Here is a 19930-nt window from a genome sequence, read left to right on the forward strand (position 1 = left end):
GTGGTGATTTGAGACCCGCAATGAACAAAGAGGATCTCGTCAAATCCCCGATGTGAGAAACCTTTTGTAGCAATGATTCGAACGATGTTTGATAGGCTTCGACGGTTGAAGTTTTCCGGAGAGTAGCCAATCGACCGACATTGTCATATAAATCGGGATCGAATCGCTGCTTTACAGCTAACAAGAACTCTTCCCAGCCCTTTCCTTTGTTATTTTCTTCCCAATAGTTCCTCCAATCTGATGCTGGTTCATTGAATTAATATTTTTTAAGATAAAGGCGATCGTCTAGTGGTGTGTAGTGGTGGTTATAGTACTGTTGGATCTTACGGATCCAATCCAAGGCATTCTCTCCGTCGAAACGTGGTGGTTCCAAACAGAGGCGTGGCAGGGTGAAGGGCCTGACACCTATTGGTGCTTGCGTGACCGAAGGCGGTAACGACCAACTGCACGTAGGCGTCACGAATGGCTGCTGGTCCGGTGGCTTTTTCGCTCTCGCGTCGGTGACTAAGGCTGAGAGCTTGGCAAGGAGTTCCTCAATTTCTCTGGTTGCGGCCATGGAAGGTGGGAAAAATAAATATGGGGAGAAGAGTGGCATGAGTTTTTGAGAGATTGACGGAAGGAGGAAGAATAAATCAATGGAAGCACCAGTTGATAGGTCCTTGACCTATCGAGCCTGAGCACCACGATTTGAACGAACAAATAGAGGAAAAGATAAACCCTAGTTGAGATGCTAGGGGGCGATTTCCGCCAGAACCGGGAATGAGAACAGGTATTCATTTCTCAATGAATCAAAATACTTTAGAATTCTATTATATATAGAATTCTAAACCCTAAAATGTAACCGGTTAATCAAGCAAGATAATTAAATAAAAGCATACAAAACATATGGAAAAATAAATAAAGATAACAAACTAAAATAAAAGATACTATGATATTGGAGATGATCTTCGGTGAGATTTGCTAAATCGAGGACCCTATCAATGGCGCAAGATTTTAAGAGGTTTTGTTTTGTGTGTTAAATGAAGAGAGAAAATATAATTTTTATATTTATGTGAGAGAGAATTTTTTCTAAAAACAGAAATGTGACATCTTTTATGGGATAAACTAAAAAGGAAAGTGTAGCATCTATTAGGAGACGGATGGAGTATTTATTTACAAAGTAGAGTCAACTCGCACATCAATACATAGATATATATAGATAGTAGCAAGGTCAACAATTTGAAGGTTGCTAGAATCATTAAACTATAGATAAATAGTAGTCGAAGAAATCAAGTTGGCATTTACTTATGATTTCAAGGAACGCTTAATTGCTAACTAATTAGTAATTAACAAATTAACACTAAATTTTAGTTATTAGATTAAGAGATATAGTGGTTGAAATAATGCCACATAGAATACATTTTAAATTAAAAAAATTCTTAAATAAACTTAAAGGTATTAATGTCAATTCTCCCTCATCAAAATCATCTCAAAACTTTAAATTTACGTAACTCTCTCGATTTGAATTATTTTTTTGCAAAAAATATATCAAATTAAAGATAATTTTATAAGAATTCCAACGAGATCTCAATTACATATGTTCTGACGATGTTCGGATGATGAAATTTGATAAATTATATTTCAATTTTTATACATGTTTATAAGCAGATTTTATCAACAAATGCAAAAGAAAATATGAATATAGTGTATGCAAAATCTCAATATAGTGTAGGTAAAATATCAATAAAACCGTGTTGATATTTTCTTATACTTGTGTTGATATTCTTATGTCATATTGTTGATATTTGTAATACACTATGTTGATATAAAAAAAACACTCACGAAAATTATCATATGATAACATGATGATGATATTACTCTTTTGTTGATATTTTATCTACTATTTATTGAAATTTGTGACCTTTAATCTTATCCACTTATTGCAAAATCCAAGGGTGTAGATTTAATCTTAGTTTTGGATTATGATGTTATAAGCATCAAAAGATGAATATGATTTCACTTTATGATGTTAGAGCTTTTTTGAGAAGAATTTCATCTCATCTAATTTTATACATGAATCTATAATATATTTATTCATAAAATGTTAAATTTTGATTTGATTTTATTTGATTTATTTTTATAGTAAATGATAGTAGCATTTTTTTATATCTCCACATAATTTTAATAATTATATATGAACAAATCTACGTATTGGACTATTATACGCTTATATATATGCAAGTTAATTTGTTTTTATGTATTTTGTCATAATTAATTTTGAACTATCACACAAATAAATAAACATATAAATATACATATAATTAGTTTACCAAAGATTTAACTTTTAATAGTGGCTACATATTATATCAAAATAACTTTATTTATATCAAAGTCATGCCGCGTGCTCAAATTTTAACCGTAAGTCCATTAGATTAAATGGGCCTGAATCTGACAAAATCCAATACGGAAACTATGATAAATCAACCATGAAGAGGCCCAATGGAAAATTAATTAATTACTTAATCAAATACGGAAGATAAATCAACCATGATAACTCTTTTTTATAGTTAAGGTTGATTCCTATACTTTTTTAGATTGATTTATATATAAAATTTAATGGATATTAAATCCATGAAAAAGAAAATACGTACTATGATGAGTATATTATTTATTTCGTTTAGTGTTTTGAAGTTTAAAACCAAAATCCATCAATGAACAAGGATTAGAGACATTAATTTTTTTTTGTGAAGTAGATGATGGGGTACGTACTAAACAAGCCCAATAGCAGCGACGGCCCATCAGCCCAAAGCCCAAGGAAGAGTATCAGTTCGGCATTACCAAAGAGTTCGGCCCCAGCCTACAGCTCGGTAAAAGCCGACCAATCAAGCTCTACTCTCAGATCGGCAAAAGCTGCTCGGCAATAGTTCAGCAGTTCGGTCTCAGTATTCGACCGAACTGGGAGATAGTGGACTCATGCAGAACCTCCACGACCTCCACTACACGATCTATTTAGTGGTGTCAACTCATGCAGGATCTCATGCAGGATAGCGGACCAAACAAAGAGATAGTGGACCCATGCAGGATCTCATGACCTCCACGACATCCACTACCTAGTTAGTGGTGATGCAAGCCACGACCTAGTTAGTGGTGATGCAAGCCACGATCTTAGTTCAATGTATAAATAGAACTTAGATCAGATAGACCAGAAAGGAGAGCTCTCTAGACATCAAATATCATATAGCAAGTCTGTATTTGTAAGCTGTAAACCAGATCAAGCAATACAATCTTGCCCTCCTTTCTTCCCGTGGACGTAGATTTACCTCAGTAAATCGAACCACGTAATTCCTTGTGTCGTGATCTATATTTTCTTTTACCCGCATTTATTACTATCAAAAATTCGTCCAACCATCACTGGCGCCGTCTGTGGGAACAGAGAACCAAATCTGTGATAAAAGCGAGTTTTTGATCCTCTTCCACCAAAAAAATGCATACCAGATCACGTAACACCCATAATACCGTTCGTGATAACCATGAGGAAGCTAGTCCAGCCCGCAGGTCTGGAAAACAGCCTCGGGAGAAATCTACTTCCAGTTCTCACGGAGAAGGAACAAGCCGCTCAAAGACTCATCGCACCGAGTCTTCCCAGCAGCCCGATTTGAACGAGGCTGTCAAGTTGTTTTTGGCCGAGAAGCAGGAAGAGTTCTTAATTTTCCTGCAAAAGGGCCAAAAGCCGGAGACGAAAACGGTGGATTCTCCCTCCTCATCCAGACATGAAAGTCACTACCGCAGTAGTGCCGTGTCTTCCAGGAAGAAGAATCCTCAACCCCGACATGTTCCTGTTCCTCCTCGGTACCGGAATCACAGGAGAACTCCATCTCCTCCATACCGAAGAGATGTCGGGTTCGCCATGTACGGAGCATTGAAGACTCCGTTCTCGGACGATATCACCCGAACTCCCTTGCCACAGAACTACCGAACTCCGTCGATGACTTATGACGGGTTAGTGAATCCTCATGACTTCCTGGGACGCTATCAGTATAACATGGCGAACCAGGGTCTCAATGAGGTCCATATGTGCAAGCTGTTTCCCGAGCTGCTTATCGGGAACGCAAGAAGGTGGTTCGATAGCCTCCCCCAAGGCAGCATTAGATCTTACCGAGATCTAATGGATGCTTTCCACAGGAGGTTCTTTCAGAAAGCGGAAGCCCGAATCACTTCGGCTCAGCTGCTTTCTATACGTCAAGGTCGCGACGAAAAGATCAGCGACTTTATGACGAGGTTCCACAAGGAATGCCTACAAGTAGATGATCTCAATGATCTACTTGTCATTTCGGCATTCCAAAATGGAATCCTGCCCGGAGCTCTCTACAGAAAGCTCGTGGAATGCAGTCCGCAAACAGCTCAAGAGATGTGGGACATTGCGGACCAGTTCTCCCGTGCCGATGAGGCAGACCGTCGCAAACGGTCTTTAGACAGCTCATCCCGAGGAGACAGGAGGAAGCCCGATCATAGCGATCAGGGACATCCTCGCCGAACTCTTTTTGGCGATCAGGGACATCCTCGCCGAACTCCTTTTGAAAGGATTCAAAGGACTCCGGTGCAAGACCGATTGGGGCCACGTCTCAATCCTGAGAAGCCGCCCGCTCAGTTCGTACCATTGAACAAGTCGAGAGCGGAAATTTTCGAACTGCATTCCGATATGTTCGAAAAACCAAAGCGGATGACGAAATCGGCCGCGCGTCGACCTCAGGATCAATATTGCTCCTTCCATCAAGACCACGGTCACGATACCGAGGAGTGCCGACATTTGGCTGCAGGTATTGATGCTCTTGTGAAAGCAGGGACGTTAAAAAAATACCAAAGCAAGCAGCCGAAAAAGAACAAAAAGCAGAGAGGTGCGAACTGCGCTCCTCAGGATCCGAAAAAGCAACAGGACCCCGAAGACGATGACGAGCTGCAATATGATGGAGTAATCCTGACTATTGATGCTCTCCCTGCCGGGAAGACTAAATCGTCCCTGAAGTCAGAGCGCAGAGGCTTCAATCGAGAGGAGCCAACGCATAAAAGGCTGAAGCAGGACGAAGTGATTACATTTTCAGATGCAGATCCCGTCCCGGCCATCTCTCCTCATCAAGACGCTATTGTCATCCAAGCCGGAGTGGCAAACAAACTGATCCACAGAGTGTTTGTGGATACCGGAGCGTCAGTCAGCATTCTTTTTAAAGAATGTTTCGATAAACTAGAAGTGGATCCAGCTCGGCTCAGTCCGGCTCCACTTCCTCTGAAAAGTTTCGCCCAGGAGGACACCCGCCCTGAAGGTATTATCAGCCTTCCGATCACGGTGGGAAAAGCGCCTACAAGCTCCAGTACGATGATCGAGTTCTTTGTGGTAAAAGCTCGGTCCCCGTACAACATCATCTTGGGAAGAGACTGGCTCAACGCAGTTCGGGCCGTTTGCTCTACTTATCACCTCATCATCAAGATCCCCACTAAAGGTGGGATAGCGGTCATCCGAGGTGATCAAAAGAGAGCAAAAGAGTGTCTGCAGATTGCGCTTAAAAGTGCCGAGCAATCAGATCGGCATCATCAAGCATAGCAATCACAGCAGCCGTAGTCAGAGGCAAGCGAAATGACCGAAGTCACACCAGAGTCGAACTCAATGACCGTTCAGTTATACGAAGATGATCCATCCAGAACGGTCAAGATCGGTTTCGCGGGAACGCCTCTACTCCGGGAAAAGACCATCCAGCTCCTCAAGGAGTACAAAGATGTCTTTGCATGGTCTCCGTTGGACATGACCGGAGTGCCCCCTAAGGTAATCACTCATCGGTTAAATATTGATCCTTCAGTCCGGCCTATAAAACAGAAGCAAAGACTCTTTGCGGCAGAAAGAAATCAAGTCATCCATGACGAAGTCCGCCAATTACTGAAAGCGGATGTATTATTCGAGGTGAAATATCCTTCTTGGGTGGCCAATCCTGTGATGATCAAGAAAAAAGAAGGAGGATGGCGGATGTGCATAGATTTTACCGATCTAAACAAGCACTGTCCTAAAGATTGCTATCCCCTTCCGAACATAGATAAAAAAGTAGAAGCTTTGATCGGCTTCGAAATTTTCTGTTTTCTTGATTTATACAAAGGCTACCACCAAGTTTTAATGGATGAGAATGATGCTTCAAAAACGGCTTTCATTACTGACTTCGGCATCTTTGCTTATAAAAAGATGTCATTCGGTTTAAAGAATGCCGGAGCCACATATCAAAGGATGGTAGATAAGCTTTTTCGGCATTTGATCGGAAAAGAGGTTGAAGTGTATGTTGACGACATAGTCGTCAAAAGCAGAAGCACTTCGGAGTACGAAGACAACCTCAAATCCACCCTCGACGTGCTCAAAAAAGCCAACCTCAAACTCAATCCCCAAAAATGTACCTTTTTGGTAGATTCGGGAAAGTTTCTGGGTTGTTGGGTTTCAAAGGACGGACTCAAGGCAAATCCCTCAAAAGTTCAAGTTGTTCAGAACATGGCGATACCGAAGTCCATACATGATGTGCAAAGGCTAACTGGATGTCTAGCCGCACTGAATAGGTTCCTTTCCCAAGCAGCCGAAAAGCAACTGTCGTTCTTCAAAGTGTTGAAAAAGGCACCAAAGTTTGAGTGGGGAGCCGAGCAAAAAAAGGCTTTTGACGAGCTCAAAAGTTATTTAGCCAAGCTTCCAATTCTCTCTGCTCCAACAGATGCCGAAGTGATATTCTTATACTTAGCGGCATCAGATCAAACCATTAGCGCGGTGCTTGTACGAGAAGAAGGCCTAAAGCAGCTTCCCATCTACTTTACAAGCCGAGCATTAAGAGGTCCAGAAACAAGGTATCAACCTCTGGAAAAAATTGCTCTGGCGTTAGTAAATGCAGCAAGGAGACTGCGGCCATACTTCTATGCTCACAAGGTATGCGTCTTAACCGATCTGCCACTTCGGCAAGTTTTGACCAAGCCAGAAGCATCAGGCAGAATCGCCAAATGGGCCATAGAGTTGGGAGAACACTCAATCGAATACCTACCTCGGAAAGCCATCAAGGGACAAGCCTTGGCAGATTTTCTTACAGAGGCAAAGTTCGATCAAGTAATCCCTGTCATTGCCGAACAGAAAAATTCTGCCAATACCGAACTAGCACAGCCCCTGGAATCCGAAGTAGAGCCGCCGGATTGCTGGAGCGGATTCGTAGATGGAGCTTCGAATAAAACGGGAAGTGGAGCTGGTATTCTACTTATCGCTCCCGACGGACACGAGGTAACTTATTCACTTCGGTTCTTGTTCCCAACCACTAATAACGAAGCCGAATACGAAGCTCTCCTTGCCGGACTCCAGCTAGCGCAAAGTCTATTTATCAAGTCTCTCAAAATCCATTGTGATTCACAAGTCATAGTGAATCACCTGTTGGGTACAAGTGAAGCCCGTGATGAGAGGATGAGGAAATACTTGGACAAAGCGCAAAGCATTAGCCGAAGTTTCTCTTATTTTCGGATAATCCGCATTCCCAGAGCGGAAAACAGCCGAGCAGATACTTTAAGTAAGTTAGCCTCATATCCAAGCTCAAAGGTGGAGGAATTGATGCACCGAAGCATTGATGAAGCTGAGGTACATTCAGTAGCCAGCTCGCCGAACTGGATGACGCCGATCTTACAGTATCTAGATCAAGGACAACTGCCCCAGGATAAGAGAGAAGCTCGGAAAATCACATGCCGAGCACTTCGGTACGAACTTCATGGAGGAGTCCTATACAGAAAGTCCTACCTTCAGCCGTTATTGCGATGTGTAGGGCCAGAAGAGACGGACTACATCCTTAGAGAAGTTCATGAAGGATCTTGCGGTAGCCACATCGGAGCTAGAGCTTTAGCTAAAAAAGTTCTGAGATGGGGATATTATTGGCCAACTTTGGTACAAGAAGCAGTGCAGCTCGTCAAGACATGTACGAAGTGCCAAATCCATGCAAATGTCCCAAGGATGCCGCAGACCGATCTATGTGCTATGCAAAGCCCTTGGCCTTTTATGCAATGGGGCATAGACATAGTAGGACCACTACCACAAGCTCCTCGGCAAATGAAATTCCTTATCGTTGCCGTGGATTACTTTACAAAGTGGGTAGAGGCTGAACCATTAGCTACGATAACGAGCTCGAAGGCATTGGATTTCGTCTGGAAGAACATAGTGTGCCGATTTGGCATACCCCACATCCTCATTTCGGATAATGGGACTCAGTTCACCGACAAGACATTCAAGAATTGGTGCCAAGAGCTGAATATTCAACAGCGGTTCACTTCGGTCTCCCACCCACAAGCAAACGGACAAACGGAGGTAACAAACCGTATCTTGGTGAAAGGGTTAAAAGCTCGGTTAGAACAAGCCAAAGGACAATGGGTAGAAAATCTCCCTCAAGTCCTATGGTCCTACCGAACTACACCCAAAACCTCCAACGGTGAAACTCCGTACAGTCTGGTGTACGGCACTGAAGCCGTGATTCCGGTTGAGATCGGCGTACCCAGTCCCCGAACTCTAAATTTCTCCTCAGAAATGAATGATGACGGACTGAGAGCCGAACTAGATCTGGCCGAAGAAAGAAGAGAATTGGCCTGCATAAAAGCAGCCAAGTACAAGGAGCAAGTAGCCCGGTATCATAACCAAAGGGTGAAAAAGCTGCAATTTCAAGTGGGAGATCTCGTCTTGAGAAACAACGAAGTAAGCCGAGCAGAAAAGCTGGGCAAACTCGAACCCACATGGGAAGGTCCATATCGGGTGTCAGAAGTCCTCGGCAAAGGGTCTTACAAATTGACTCACGTGTCAGGAGAACAAGTACCCCGAACATGGCACATTTCCAACCTCAAGAAGTTCCATTTGTAAGAGACAGTCCGGTCAGTCAGTCTTGTGTCTAGTTCGGTCCTAGAGGTATGTGCTTTCTTTGTTTTTTACTTGTTCTTTGTGCTTGTTTTATAAAAGTTTAAAATCTTGTTCGTCCTTTTTATTTGTCTATGTGCGTTTTGTCTGTCTATGTGCGTGTCGTCTCTTACAAATGTTACTGAGGTATCTTGTTCTTCGAAGGCTGATCCCCTTTTTAGAACATATATAAGCCAACGATTGTGAGTCCAAGCTTCTAAGGAGGATACAAGACCACAATTCAGCTTAAGAAACAAGCAGTTCGTCTGAAACGAACTGCAACAAAGGGAAAGTCCGATCCACGCGATAAAACTCGCCGAATTAGGACAAGGGAAAGTCCGATCCCCAAATTAGGACAAGGGAAAGTCCGATCCGAGCGATAAAACTCGCCAAATTAGGACACAAGCTTAGTCCGGTCAAAGAAATTTACTTCATAAGACCAAAGACGAGTCCGGTCAAAGAAGTTTACTTCATAAGACCAAAGACGAGTCCGGTCAAAGAAGTTTATTTCATAAGACCGAGGACCAAGTCCGGTCAAAGAAGTTTACTTCATAAGACCAAAGACGAGTCCGGTCAAAGAAGCTTACTTCATAAGACCGAGGACGAGTCCGGTCAAAGAAGTTTACTTCATAAGACCGAGGACGAGCACGATGAAATTTTTTCGCTGAGCTGTAAATACGCAGTGATAGAAGCGAAATGAAAATTTCATTTATTAAATCTTGTTCGGCATATAATTCTGCTGCCCTACGAGAAGGCGTTACGCCATTACAAAGGACTATTCTACTGTCCATGGTTGCTAAAGTTGAGCCATCTATTCACAAAATCCTCGTGAAGCCGAGTTCGGCCATTCCGGGCAGCTGAAGAATAAGCAGGTCGACGAGATGCTCTAATCGACCTACCGCCTCTTCCCTGAGCCCGGGAAGCTCTAGCACCTCGGCGGCGAAGAGTCTCTTCACGAATCATTTGCCGATCTTGCTCACTCATAGTCACCGCTCCTCTGCGAACTTCAGTCCGTCCTCGTCTTGACGTCTCCGGTTGTTCCTCAGTTCGTTGCTGACTTGGAGTAGGGTTTTGAGCAAGTGAATCAGAGGTTTGAGCTGGAGTGCGACCATCTGTTGGCGGGAAATGCCTAAGGAATCTCTCGATTGAGGGACGCCGGGAAAGAATGATGTCGTACCGAGAAGCCCAGCGCCGCAATGATTTCACGACTTGTTGGCAAGCCGAGCTCTCCAGCGCATTGTTCCTCTGGAGTACATGATATTCCTCCCACAGTTCGTCAACTCGTTCCTGAACTTCAGAGATGGTCATTCCCCCGCGCCTGCAGATGAAATCCTCATACGCAGTCCTCTCAGCGACGGCAGTATTCAGCTCGGCCTCCAGATCTTTCTTTTCGGACTCTAAGTCCTTATTGTCGGCCTCCAGCTTCACTAAACAAGCCAAGAGTTCGTCATTCTTCATCTGGTCAGCTATGGCTTTTTTCTCAGCTTCGTCTAAAGCGGAAGAGTACAGCCGCTTCCAGTGAAGTACCTCCAGCTCCTTAAGAGTTAAGAATACAAAGCAGCTATGTCAGTTCGGCATTTCATTTTACTGAGCAGGTAGTAAACCACAACAGGAGTAAAAGAGAGTACGAAAAGCTATACGAAGACACAAGTGTAGAAAGAAGAATTTTTTCATTCATAAGAAAAAAAAATTTTTACACAAGGAGGGCTTCAAGGCCATTTTACAAGAAGGAAGAAACTAAACTAAGAGAAGGGAGACGAAATCATACTCCGCCAGCTTCGTCTCCGGCTCCTCGGTGAGGTTCAGCTTCCTTCTCCTTGTCTGCCTCAGCTTCAGCCTCGGCCTCCTTGCTCCCCCCAGCCTGCTCGGTGCCCCCATCACCGATCAGCAGCACCTCTTGCTCGGCCTGCCTGTCTCCGGTCTGCTGATCAAGCTGCTCGGTCTCACCCTCTCCGTGGAAAATTGGAGCGGGTGAAACTGGCCCTAAGGAGGCAAAGATAGCCTCCATATTCTCGTCCCGGTCAGCTCGGCAACTACGAACTCGGTCAGCAGAAAGCAGGACCGAGGACGAAGCAAGCTCCTCAAGGAGCGGCAGACTCTGGAGACGAGCTGCTATCTCTCGGCCGTACAGCGGCAGGACGACTTCGGGCCCCTGCTCGGCATTATCGGTCATCAGTTTCAGCAGATCACCGACAAAGGCCGAAAATTGATTGCTCAGAAAGAGTTTCTCCGCGAAAGCACGGAGAACCTCCCCTTGGGCAACCACGGCGGCAGCATCCCTCCGTTTCGTCTGCTCTCGCTGGATGACGAGCTGGTTTTTGGCAAACTGGGCTTCATCCTGGGCCGAGATCCTAGCAGCTCTGGCCTTCTCAAAGTCTGCCTTAGCCTGTTCGGCCTGGTGACGAGCAGCCGCCAACTTCCTCTGCATCTCAGCATAGTCGCTGGACGCTTTAGAGAGTTCGACTGCGACGAGCTTGCTGAGCATGCTATTCCTCTGAAAATGGAAAAAGGAAAGAGTCAACAGAGGGGCCACCAAAAAAACATAGGAAAGAAGCAAAGCCAAAGAATCAAGAAGAGAAGTTACCTCGGCAAAGTCCGTTGGCCATGCAAAAGGCTCACAGACATGCTCCGAAGGGGGCGCCAAGACGATGTCTCTCTCCGGCGCTCTTGGGGGCTTCTGGGTCTTCCCCTTCCCCTTTGCCGAAGTGGACTCCGGCTTTTTTGGATCCGAAGAAGAGGTCTTCTGCCTCTTCGGATTCTTCTCGGCATCAGGCGCCGAGCTGGTAGCCTTCTGTTTTCTCCGGCTCCTTAAGCTCGGAGGATTTGCGGCTAATCTTATTTAGCAAGTTCACTGCCAAAAAGCAAGAAAGCAAGGTTAGTTTTCGCCACAAAAGCAGTAAGGCACAAAAAAGAAGTCCTCACCCTCAGTCTCTTCGTCCGAAGACGAGGAGTCGAACACGAAGTCGCCCTTGACGAGCTCAGACTCCAGGTACTGCTTCCTAATCATAGGAATCTTATTGAGCTCGCCCTCGAGCTCGTTCAACGGTTCTAACCGAGGATGAGGAATCACGGACTTCGGCCCTCTCCAGGGAAAGCCCGGAGCCGCTGTCCTATTATAAAAAAAGAAGCGATGTTGCCACTTTGGCCACTTGGTTTTGCAGAAGGCCCTAAAAGGCTGTAAAGGGATCAAGTAAAACCAAGATCCTTTTCTCTTAAACTGGAAAAAATTAAGGATTGCCCTCAGAGACAGATCCTTATCTAGCCTACGCAGTTCGGCAGCAAAGGCCGATAAGTGCCTCCAAGAATTCGGAGTCACCTGACCTAAAGGGAGTTGGAAAAAATCAAGCAGCTCTACAAAGGCAGGGGGAAGAGGGAAACGAAGCCCGCATTCCAAGCCGGCTTCATAAACGGTGGCGTAACCCTCCGGCGGCGAGTCAGCCCTATGAAGGTCGTCGGGAATCGCAACCTTCCCCCCAGGAAAAAAATATTTTTCGTGTAGGGATATCACAGTATCCTTACTCAAGATGCTGTGAAAATACTCTACGGTCTTCTCCCCGGATTCTTTCCGGCTAGAAGACTCCTTACCCCCTTTCCTACCGCTACCTGACTCAGAAGAAGAAGAAGAAGACATGGTTCTTACTCTTTGAAAGTCTGAAGAAATTCTGAAGAAATTCTTGAAAGCGGAAGGAAATTTTTACGCAAAAGAGAGAGAATGCAGAAGAAGCAATAGCAAAAGTGTTCAAATGATGAAGAAAGGACGTATTTATCAGATTCGGAGAAGATTTCAAAATCATCGCACCGTTTCGAATCCCACCTTTTCAGGATTCAACGGCCGGATTTTACTGTCGCATTTAATGCAGTCACGCGCAAGGCACGTCCCCTAACGTCAGCCTCCCCCGTACCTTTATCCAGAATGCCGAAGTGACTCGCTTCGCCGAAGTGATTCACTTCGCTTTTCGGGGGGGTAGTGATGGGGTACGTACTAAACAAGCCCAATAGCAGTGACGGCCCATCAGCCCAAAGCCCAAGGAAGAGTATCAGTTCGGCATTACCAAAGAGTTCGGCCCCAGCCTACAGCTCGGTAAAAGCCGACCAATCAAGCTCTACTCTCAGATCGGCAAAAGCTGCTCGGCAATAGTTCAGCAGTTCGGTCTCAGTATTCGACCGAACTGGGAGATAGTGGACTCATGCAGAACCTCCACGACCTCCACTACACGATCTATTTAGTGGTGTCAACTCATGCAGGATCTCATGCAGGATAGCGGACCAAACAAAGAGATAGTGGACCCATGCAGGATCTCATGACCTCCACGACATCCACTACCTAGTTAGTGGTGATGCAAGCCACGACCTAGTTAGTGGTGATGCAAGCCACGATCTTAGTTCGATGTATAAATAGAACTTAGATCAGATAGACCAGAAAGGAGAGCTCTCTAGACATCAAATATCATATAGCAAGTCTGTATTTGTAAGCTGTAAACCAGATCAAGCAATACAATCTTGCCCTCCTTTCTTCCCGTGGACGTAGATTTACCTCAGTAAATCGAACCACGTAATTCCTTGTGTCGTGATCTATATTTTCTTTTACCCACATTTATTACTATCAAAAATTCGTCCAACCATCAGTAGACATAAGAAATAGAGAAATAAGTTGGAGGAAAATGGAATTTAGATCCATAAAATTAACTATGAAAAAGATTGAAGCTCCTCTCATCGATTATTAGGACTCATGCTTCACCACATAAACATAAAACACTCAGAATTTTGTCTTGTCTTACAAGTTTTCAGTTGCTTTAAAGTTGTTCTACCTTGTTGTAAAATCACCACAAATTTCCCTTTTTAAAAAAAATGATTAATTATCACTAAAACTATGAACTTTGGCTCCATATTTCTTACAACTTCAAATTGAACACATAAAATAAATACTATATATACAGTGAAACAACAACCTCCCACTATCGTTTTCTATTAACTCATCGATTACTAAACTCGTATTTCCTTTACTTTGCCTGTATAAAGATGATTAGCTTCAAAAATAAGCATTTCCATAATCTTTTAAAGGAGTTCAATCTTGTAATGAATGATGACCTAACTACTTTTGATACATATCATTTGACAAGCTGCCAATAACAACCCAAAAAAGATGTATTACCCTTCTAGTTTAAAAAACCAAAACATATAACAAATTGTGGACTATTATTTATTGCTTACCAATCATTATTTGTACACAATTACAATTACAATTACAACGATGGTGGTGGAGAATAACCTTAAAAGAAAATTATTCTATCAATCTATTGTTGTATGGTTTCAAAAAGCATTAATTAGTTCTTAGACTTGAAGCAACAATTGTTAAATATGACCGACTAAAAACATTTTGTATATCTGCTTATATTTTAGATGTGAACCAAAGCAGCATAATATCAAGAATTAACTAGAATACGAAACAAACTAATTCAGAAAACTGGTCGTGTGAAAACTGAAAACTAAAGCAGTTTTAATGTAATCATAACATTTTTTCTAAGTTTGACGATAGTCATGATATTATAATACTACATAGTTTCCTACACGAGCTATACATAGCATCACAAAAATCCAATTAATCACAACTATTGTAAAATACATCTTCGATCTATAATAGTAAGAATTTTATCATTTTGATACATATGTCTAGAAATTAGTCTGTTTCCATTTATAGAAGAAATATTTAAGAAGCGAGAAGAAATGAGAAAAAATTACATCCAACTATCAGTATTTTCACAATCGGATCAGTCAGTTCGACCAGTTTGACAACAAGTCGTTGCTTGGTCTGGTCCAAATAGCTCGCTTAAACTAGTTATGAATCAAGTTGTTTTAGAATTAAAAAAAAAATTGACGGATTTAATTGGTCTAACTGATTGAACCGTAAATCGATAGCTTTGTCGGTTCTACCCGATTTTTAAACATTGTCAACTATAAACATTTATGACTTATTCATTTCAAATCTAAGTTTTTATTACCTCATATAAAAAAACTTTTCATGATATTAAATTTAATATCTATATTAAGTAACTATACTCTATACTAATCAAATTTGACGTTTTTTTAGAAATAATAAGAGTTTAACAATGAAGACAAAAGAATAAGGAAGAAGGAAGTATGTACTAATATATAGTAATAAGTAGATTTTCACATATCATTCTCAAACTTCTATATCGAGTTTGTTCTTGCATGATTGTCCACTTTATTCGTGTATAAGTAAATTAGGGATTGCCACATAATTTGCCAAGTACGGTTTCAGTAGCATATTCAAGAATTGAGCAAATGATGGCCAAAATACGTAACATTGATGGTTGGTCCATATTTTTCAATCCTTTTTTTGTTCTCGTGCTAATATCATATCAAAAAAATGTTAATTTTTTCTTAGCTTTGGGTCTTTGGCTCCTCTGTTCTAGTAATAAGTGTATTTTTTAGGATTAAGTAAACATATGTAATTATTTCACGATAAATTTTACGTATTTTTTCTTCCAATGTCGCGAATAGTTGTTTGGCCAATGCAAAACAAACGGATAGAAATATAGGTGAGTTAGTCAAGCCATAGAATGGATAGAATGGTTAATGGCTGAGATCAAAGTTTTTATATTGAGTTAACTGTGGCACAACATTTGAATACTCCCCAATCTCTTAATAAGAGTCGTATTTGATTTCAGCACGTATTTAAAAAATATAAAGAAAAATAGGTTGGATAAGTTAATGGAAGATGAGTTCCCTTATATATACTTCATCCGTCTCATAAAGGCCACTTAGGATTTACACAAGTTTTAATACATAATTAGTAAAGTAAAAAAAGAAAAATATTGTCATAAATAATATGGATTATATTTATAGGAAGTATGAAAAAGAAAATATGGCATATTTCACATGTCTATGGGGCGGAGAGAGTATTAGTTTTGAAGAAATATGCGAGTGAAATAAACTAGTTGAAGGTAAGGCCTACTTGCCATTTATAGTAAAAGTAAAATAAGATTCTTAATGAGAAAGAGATAAGTTGATGGAAAATGAAACATGCTTACCATTTATAGTAAACGTGAAATTAGACTCTTAATAAGGGACGGACAAAAATGATAAAATAAGACTCTTAATGATGGACGAAGGGAGTACATGTTTTTTCTCAATTTCGAGAAGAATACGCAGGGAGTAGTACATGTTTTTTTCTCAATTTCGAGACAGAATTGGTATTACAAATTTGAAGTTATTTGACAACTTGAAGAAGATAAACCATGAACAACATATGCAATTTTCTCTCAAGGCATAATAGCCCAAAGATGGTCTCTTCTCGTAACAGTGTCAATTCTGTTAAGACAAGACATTACAAACTAACATTGTATAATTATGTCGACAAAATGAACGAAGAAAAATACTAGTCCAATTATTTTCCTATAATAAAGCCAAACACGAGAAACATATGTATATAGGCAAACGTATGCATATATGAGAGGGAGATTTAATCAGAAAGTTTGGTAAAGAAGAGCAGTAGCAACAGTTGCTTACGATGCCGGTGATGGTGCAACAACAAGTCATTCATTTCTCAATGAAAACATACAAATCGCCAAACCCCTTCTAAACCCCCTCTCTATATATACTCGAGCTTCAGTTACACACTGCACACTCAATTCAACATTCATCCAGTGAGCTAAGCTAGCAATCATGGAGAGCCCCAACAAGAAATCTGCTCATAAGGTCAGTTTCCATAAGCCATTTTACAGTTAGCCCTATTCGTTTCACGCTCAAAGTTACTCTTACTCCGCAGCCAGCAGTTTCATCAACTAATCGAGGATCGACCAAAAACACCACTGGTGTGCTTCAGCCATCCTTCAGCAGTAGCAGCAGCAGCAGCAATTCCTTTTCTGGAGTACGTTCACATTTCAAATGATCCATCACTTTTTTTCACACTATTTTAATTATAATCAGAAATGTTAAGCCACCCAGTGACAAATTTGAGTACAAAATATGGATGTGTTGACGATGTTATTGGCTAGTGTAGGTTGTTCACAAGTCTTGGATAAAAGAAAACACTAAGCCATCAGAGTTCAGACTCCATTCGCAGCAGCGAGCAGCACAGCGCAAACTATTCAACTCTACTGTAAGCTCACACAACACTCATTTCGAAATATGAACATAAGTTATCACAACATAAGAAAATGCAGGTTGCAATCAAGTTCTACATAATAGAGCAGCACAAGAAGCAAGTAGAGAAAGTGCTCAAGGTATAACTATAAACACCATAAACATGCATAAATAATTTGTCAATCTAGTTCATTACAACAAAAAAGAGCCTACTTGTGGCAGGTGATCGAGGAGGAGGAGGTTCGAATGCTGAGACGTGAGATGGTTCCTCGAGCACAGCTAATGCCACTCTTCGACAAACCATTCTCACCTCAACGGTAACCCATATCTATAAACTGCAGAATCAATACTATCATTAGCAAAGAACTAACAAGGTTTCATCGACCGATCAAACAGATCAACCAGGCCTTTGACAGTCCCCCGCGAGCCAAGCTTCAAGATGGCTGCCTGCAAGCACGACTGCAGCTGCAGATAAATAACATTTCAGGATTACACAAGACTACTAATCAGTAGGATCATGCTAAGATTTGAATTTGTGATGGTGCACTTAATTTTCCTGATTTGCTCCAATAAAGCTTGTATTTTTTTGAGTGAGATTGGAATAAACAGACATGTACTCGAAAATAACTTGCCTTCTTCTTCAAATTCAATCACAAATAGTTACGACTATGAAAATATCAAAGGTAGAAACAGAGAGGGGCAAAACTCACAATTAACTCTGAGAAACAAAATTCAATTTAAGTTAAAATTAAGAAGCATAACAAAATACCTAAAACTCTACAAGGCAAAGCCTTTCAAATATTCTGGATCACGCTTGGCGCGTTCCTGAAACTTCTTAAACCAGCGGTCCAAGATGTCGGTGGGCACAATCAGCTTCGAGCCATCAACGGCACAAAACGACTGCATAAAATTGAATAGATTCTCGCCGACCTTGAGAGCCAGCCGCTCTATTTTCCTCTCGGCGGCAACGTCTAGCGACGGAAGCGTAGGTAGGTCCTCCACGGAAACCCCAATTTTGGCAGAGAGGGGCGTGGAGTCGGCGGTCAGCTGGAGGACGCCGGCGTTGCCGGGGTCAGGCCAGGGGAGGGAGAGCACGGCGGAGGGGCGGGAGAGCGTGACGGCACCGCAGAAGAGGAAGGGGCTGCCCGGAGACTGGATATAGACGGCGAGGGCCTTGTCAGGCGGCAGGGTGAAGTTGTTGAGCAGGAAGATGCAGACTTCGCGGATGGAATCGTAGGATTCGCCGACGAAGTGGTTCATATCGAGGAGCCAGTGAGTGGCGTCGATTTGTGCGAAGGTGGAGATGTCGAGGGGGAAACTGCGGTTGGGGAAGACGACACCGAACATCTTCGTTGATCTGCGATTCAATTCTAGGGCAATTTGGTTTTGATTTTGGTTTTGGTTTTGGTTTTGGGGGAAAACTGAAGCGGGAATTTGAGGAGGAAGAAGCGGGTTCTCGGGCTTTGGAGAAGTCGGGTCGGCTGACCCACACTGGACCTGGACCTGGACCAGGCCAGCCCAGTTAAAAAGTTTAGTAGTACACTGGTGCCCTGATCCCTAATGGGCCTTGTACCTCTAAGATTAAGATAAAATTAGAAATATCCTACTATACTCAGTAAGATGGATTTATCTCACTAAAATTAACTCATTTTTGTACCATACCAATGTCATTCCTTTCCAATTTCATTCCTTTCCTAAGGTTACGAGATTTTTGGCTAACATAAAAGACAAACCTAGACAAAGAGACAACAATTGTCAAGTCCCTCATGATCGACCACGTGCTTAATGCTAACTATATAGCCTTGAGACATATTGAAAATATTGTGCATGTTAACAGCAGTCGCATCATTAATCCGCCGGTTAATTTTACCGGCAGCCGAATCAGACACTAATATTTTCGAAGACAATCATTTTAATGACGCCGCTTAATAGCTGGTACACAAAATTATCGACGGATTTTAGTATTTACTGATTAATATAACTACTGCTAAAAATGCAGAGTTTGAATTCCTTGCTGCGGAGCATAGCAGGAGATGATGTTTCTCACATCTCATTATTTTATTTTATAATAAAATAATAGGATGTGAGAAACAGCTCTGCTGTGTTTTCTCTCCATAAGAAAGGATTCAAATCCAAAAATGCGTGTTTATTATAGTGATACATATACAGACATATCAATTCACCATCACACGAGGTAATAAATGCAGAACGCTACACCTAAATAAGATTGATAGATTAACTTAACAAGATTTGTTAAAGTTAAAAGTTATGCAAGAATTACCTAATGTTGAATTACTATTTATATTATTAACAATTTCATTGTAAAATATGCACATATATAACTTAAGCGGGCCAATACAATTTAAAACGTATTACTAAAATTCAAGGATAAACTCAAATAGAACAGATTATTGTACAATTTCCAGTCTAGAGTCGGTACAATTAAAACTTATAATAAAATTAAAAGATAAGCTTAAATAGAATAGTTTCTTATGGAAGTAGCAATTATGAGTCAATACGATTGAAACTGTTGGAATATATAAGATATATGTTGGAGAAATAATTTAGTTTGGAGGAAGTATTTGAGAGGAGAATGAGTGGAATATATGAGAAATGAGAGGAAACACTCTTTATTTCTCAAACTTCTCAAGTTCTCAACTTGTACAAAATGTTACAACTATCTCCTATTTTTAGGCATTCACTTCCTATTCTAGAATTCTCTACTAGATTCTTTTAATATTTTATATCTAGATTTTTTCTCCATAAAAATCTAGATATTTTCCTAACATTCTAGGAATATCTAAATATTTTAATACCTACTAATTCTAGAGAATTCTACACAATATCTATAATCTAGAGAATTCTCCTAAAATATCTAGATAATTATCATATCTAGATTATTCTACTAAAAATCAAGTT

General features: G+C 41.5%; 2 protein-coding genes across 2 annotated transcripts; one reads left to right on the forward strand and one right to left on the reverse strand.

The window, feature by feature from the left end:
* The first annotated feature begins 16403 nt into the window (after positions 1 to 16403).
* LOC121783204 (protein TPX2-like) lies at positions 16404 to 17638 on the forward strand. Its single transcript, XM_042181203.1, has 6 exons — positions 16404 to 16624; positions 16695 to 16796; positions 16929 to 17027; positions 17092 to 17151; positions 17234 to 17328; positions 17408 to 17638. The coding sequence occupies exons 1-6, from the start codon at positions 16592 to 16594 to the stop codon at positions 17484 to 17486; spliced, it is 468 nt and encodes a 155-aa protein (XP_042037137.1). The 5' UTR covers positions 16404 to 16591; the 3' UTR covers positions 17487 to 17638.
* LOC121783203 (protein OPI10 homolog) lies at positions 17335 to 18708 on the reverse strand. Its single transcript, XM_042181202.1, has 2 exons — positions 17781 to 18708; positions 17335 to 17476 (listed from the first exon to the last, which is right to left on the reverse strand). The coding sequence occupies exon 1, from the start codon at positions 18356 to 18358 to the stop codon at positions 17789 to 17791; it is 570 nt and encodes a 189-aa protein (XP_042037136.1). The 5' UTR covers positions 18359 to 18708; the 3' UTR covers positions 17335 to 17476; positions 17781 to 17788.
* Between the last annotated feature and the right edge of the window lie 1222 nt (positions 18709 to 19930).

The sequence above is a fragment of the Salvia splendens genome, chromosome 21 (genome assembly GCF_004379255.2).
Source record: "Salvia splendens isolate huo1 chromosome 21, SspV2, whole genome shotgun sequence".
Taxonomy (NCBI): domain Eukaryota; kingdom Viridiplantae; phylum Streptophyta; class Magnoliopsida; order Lamiales; family Lamiaceae; genus Salvia; species Salvia splendens.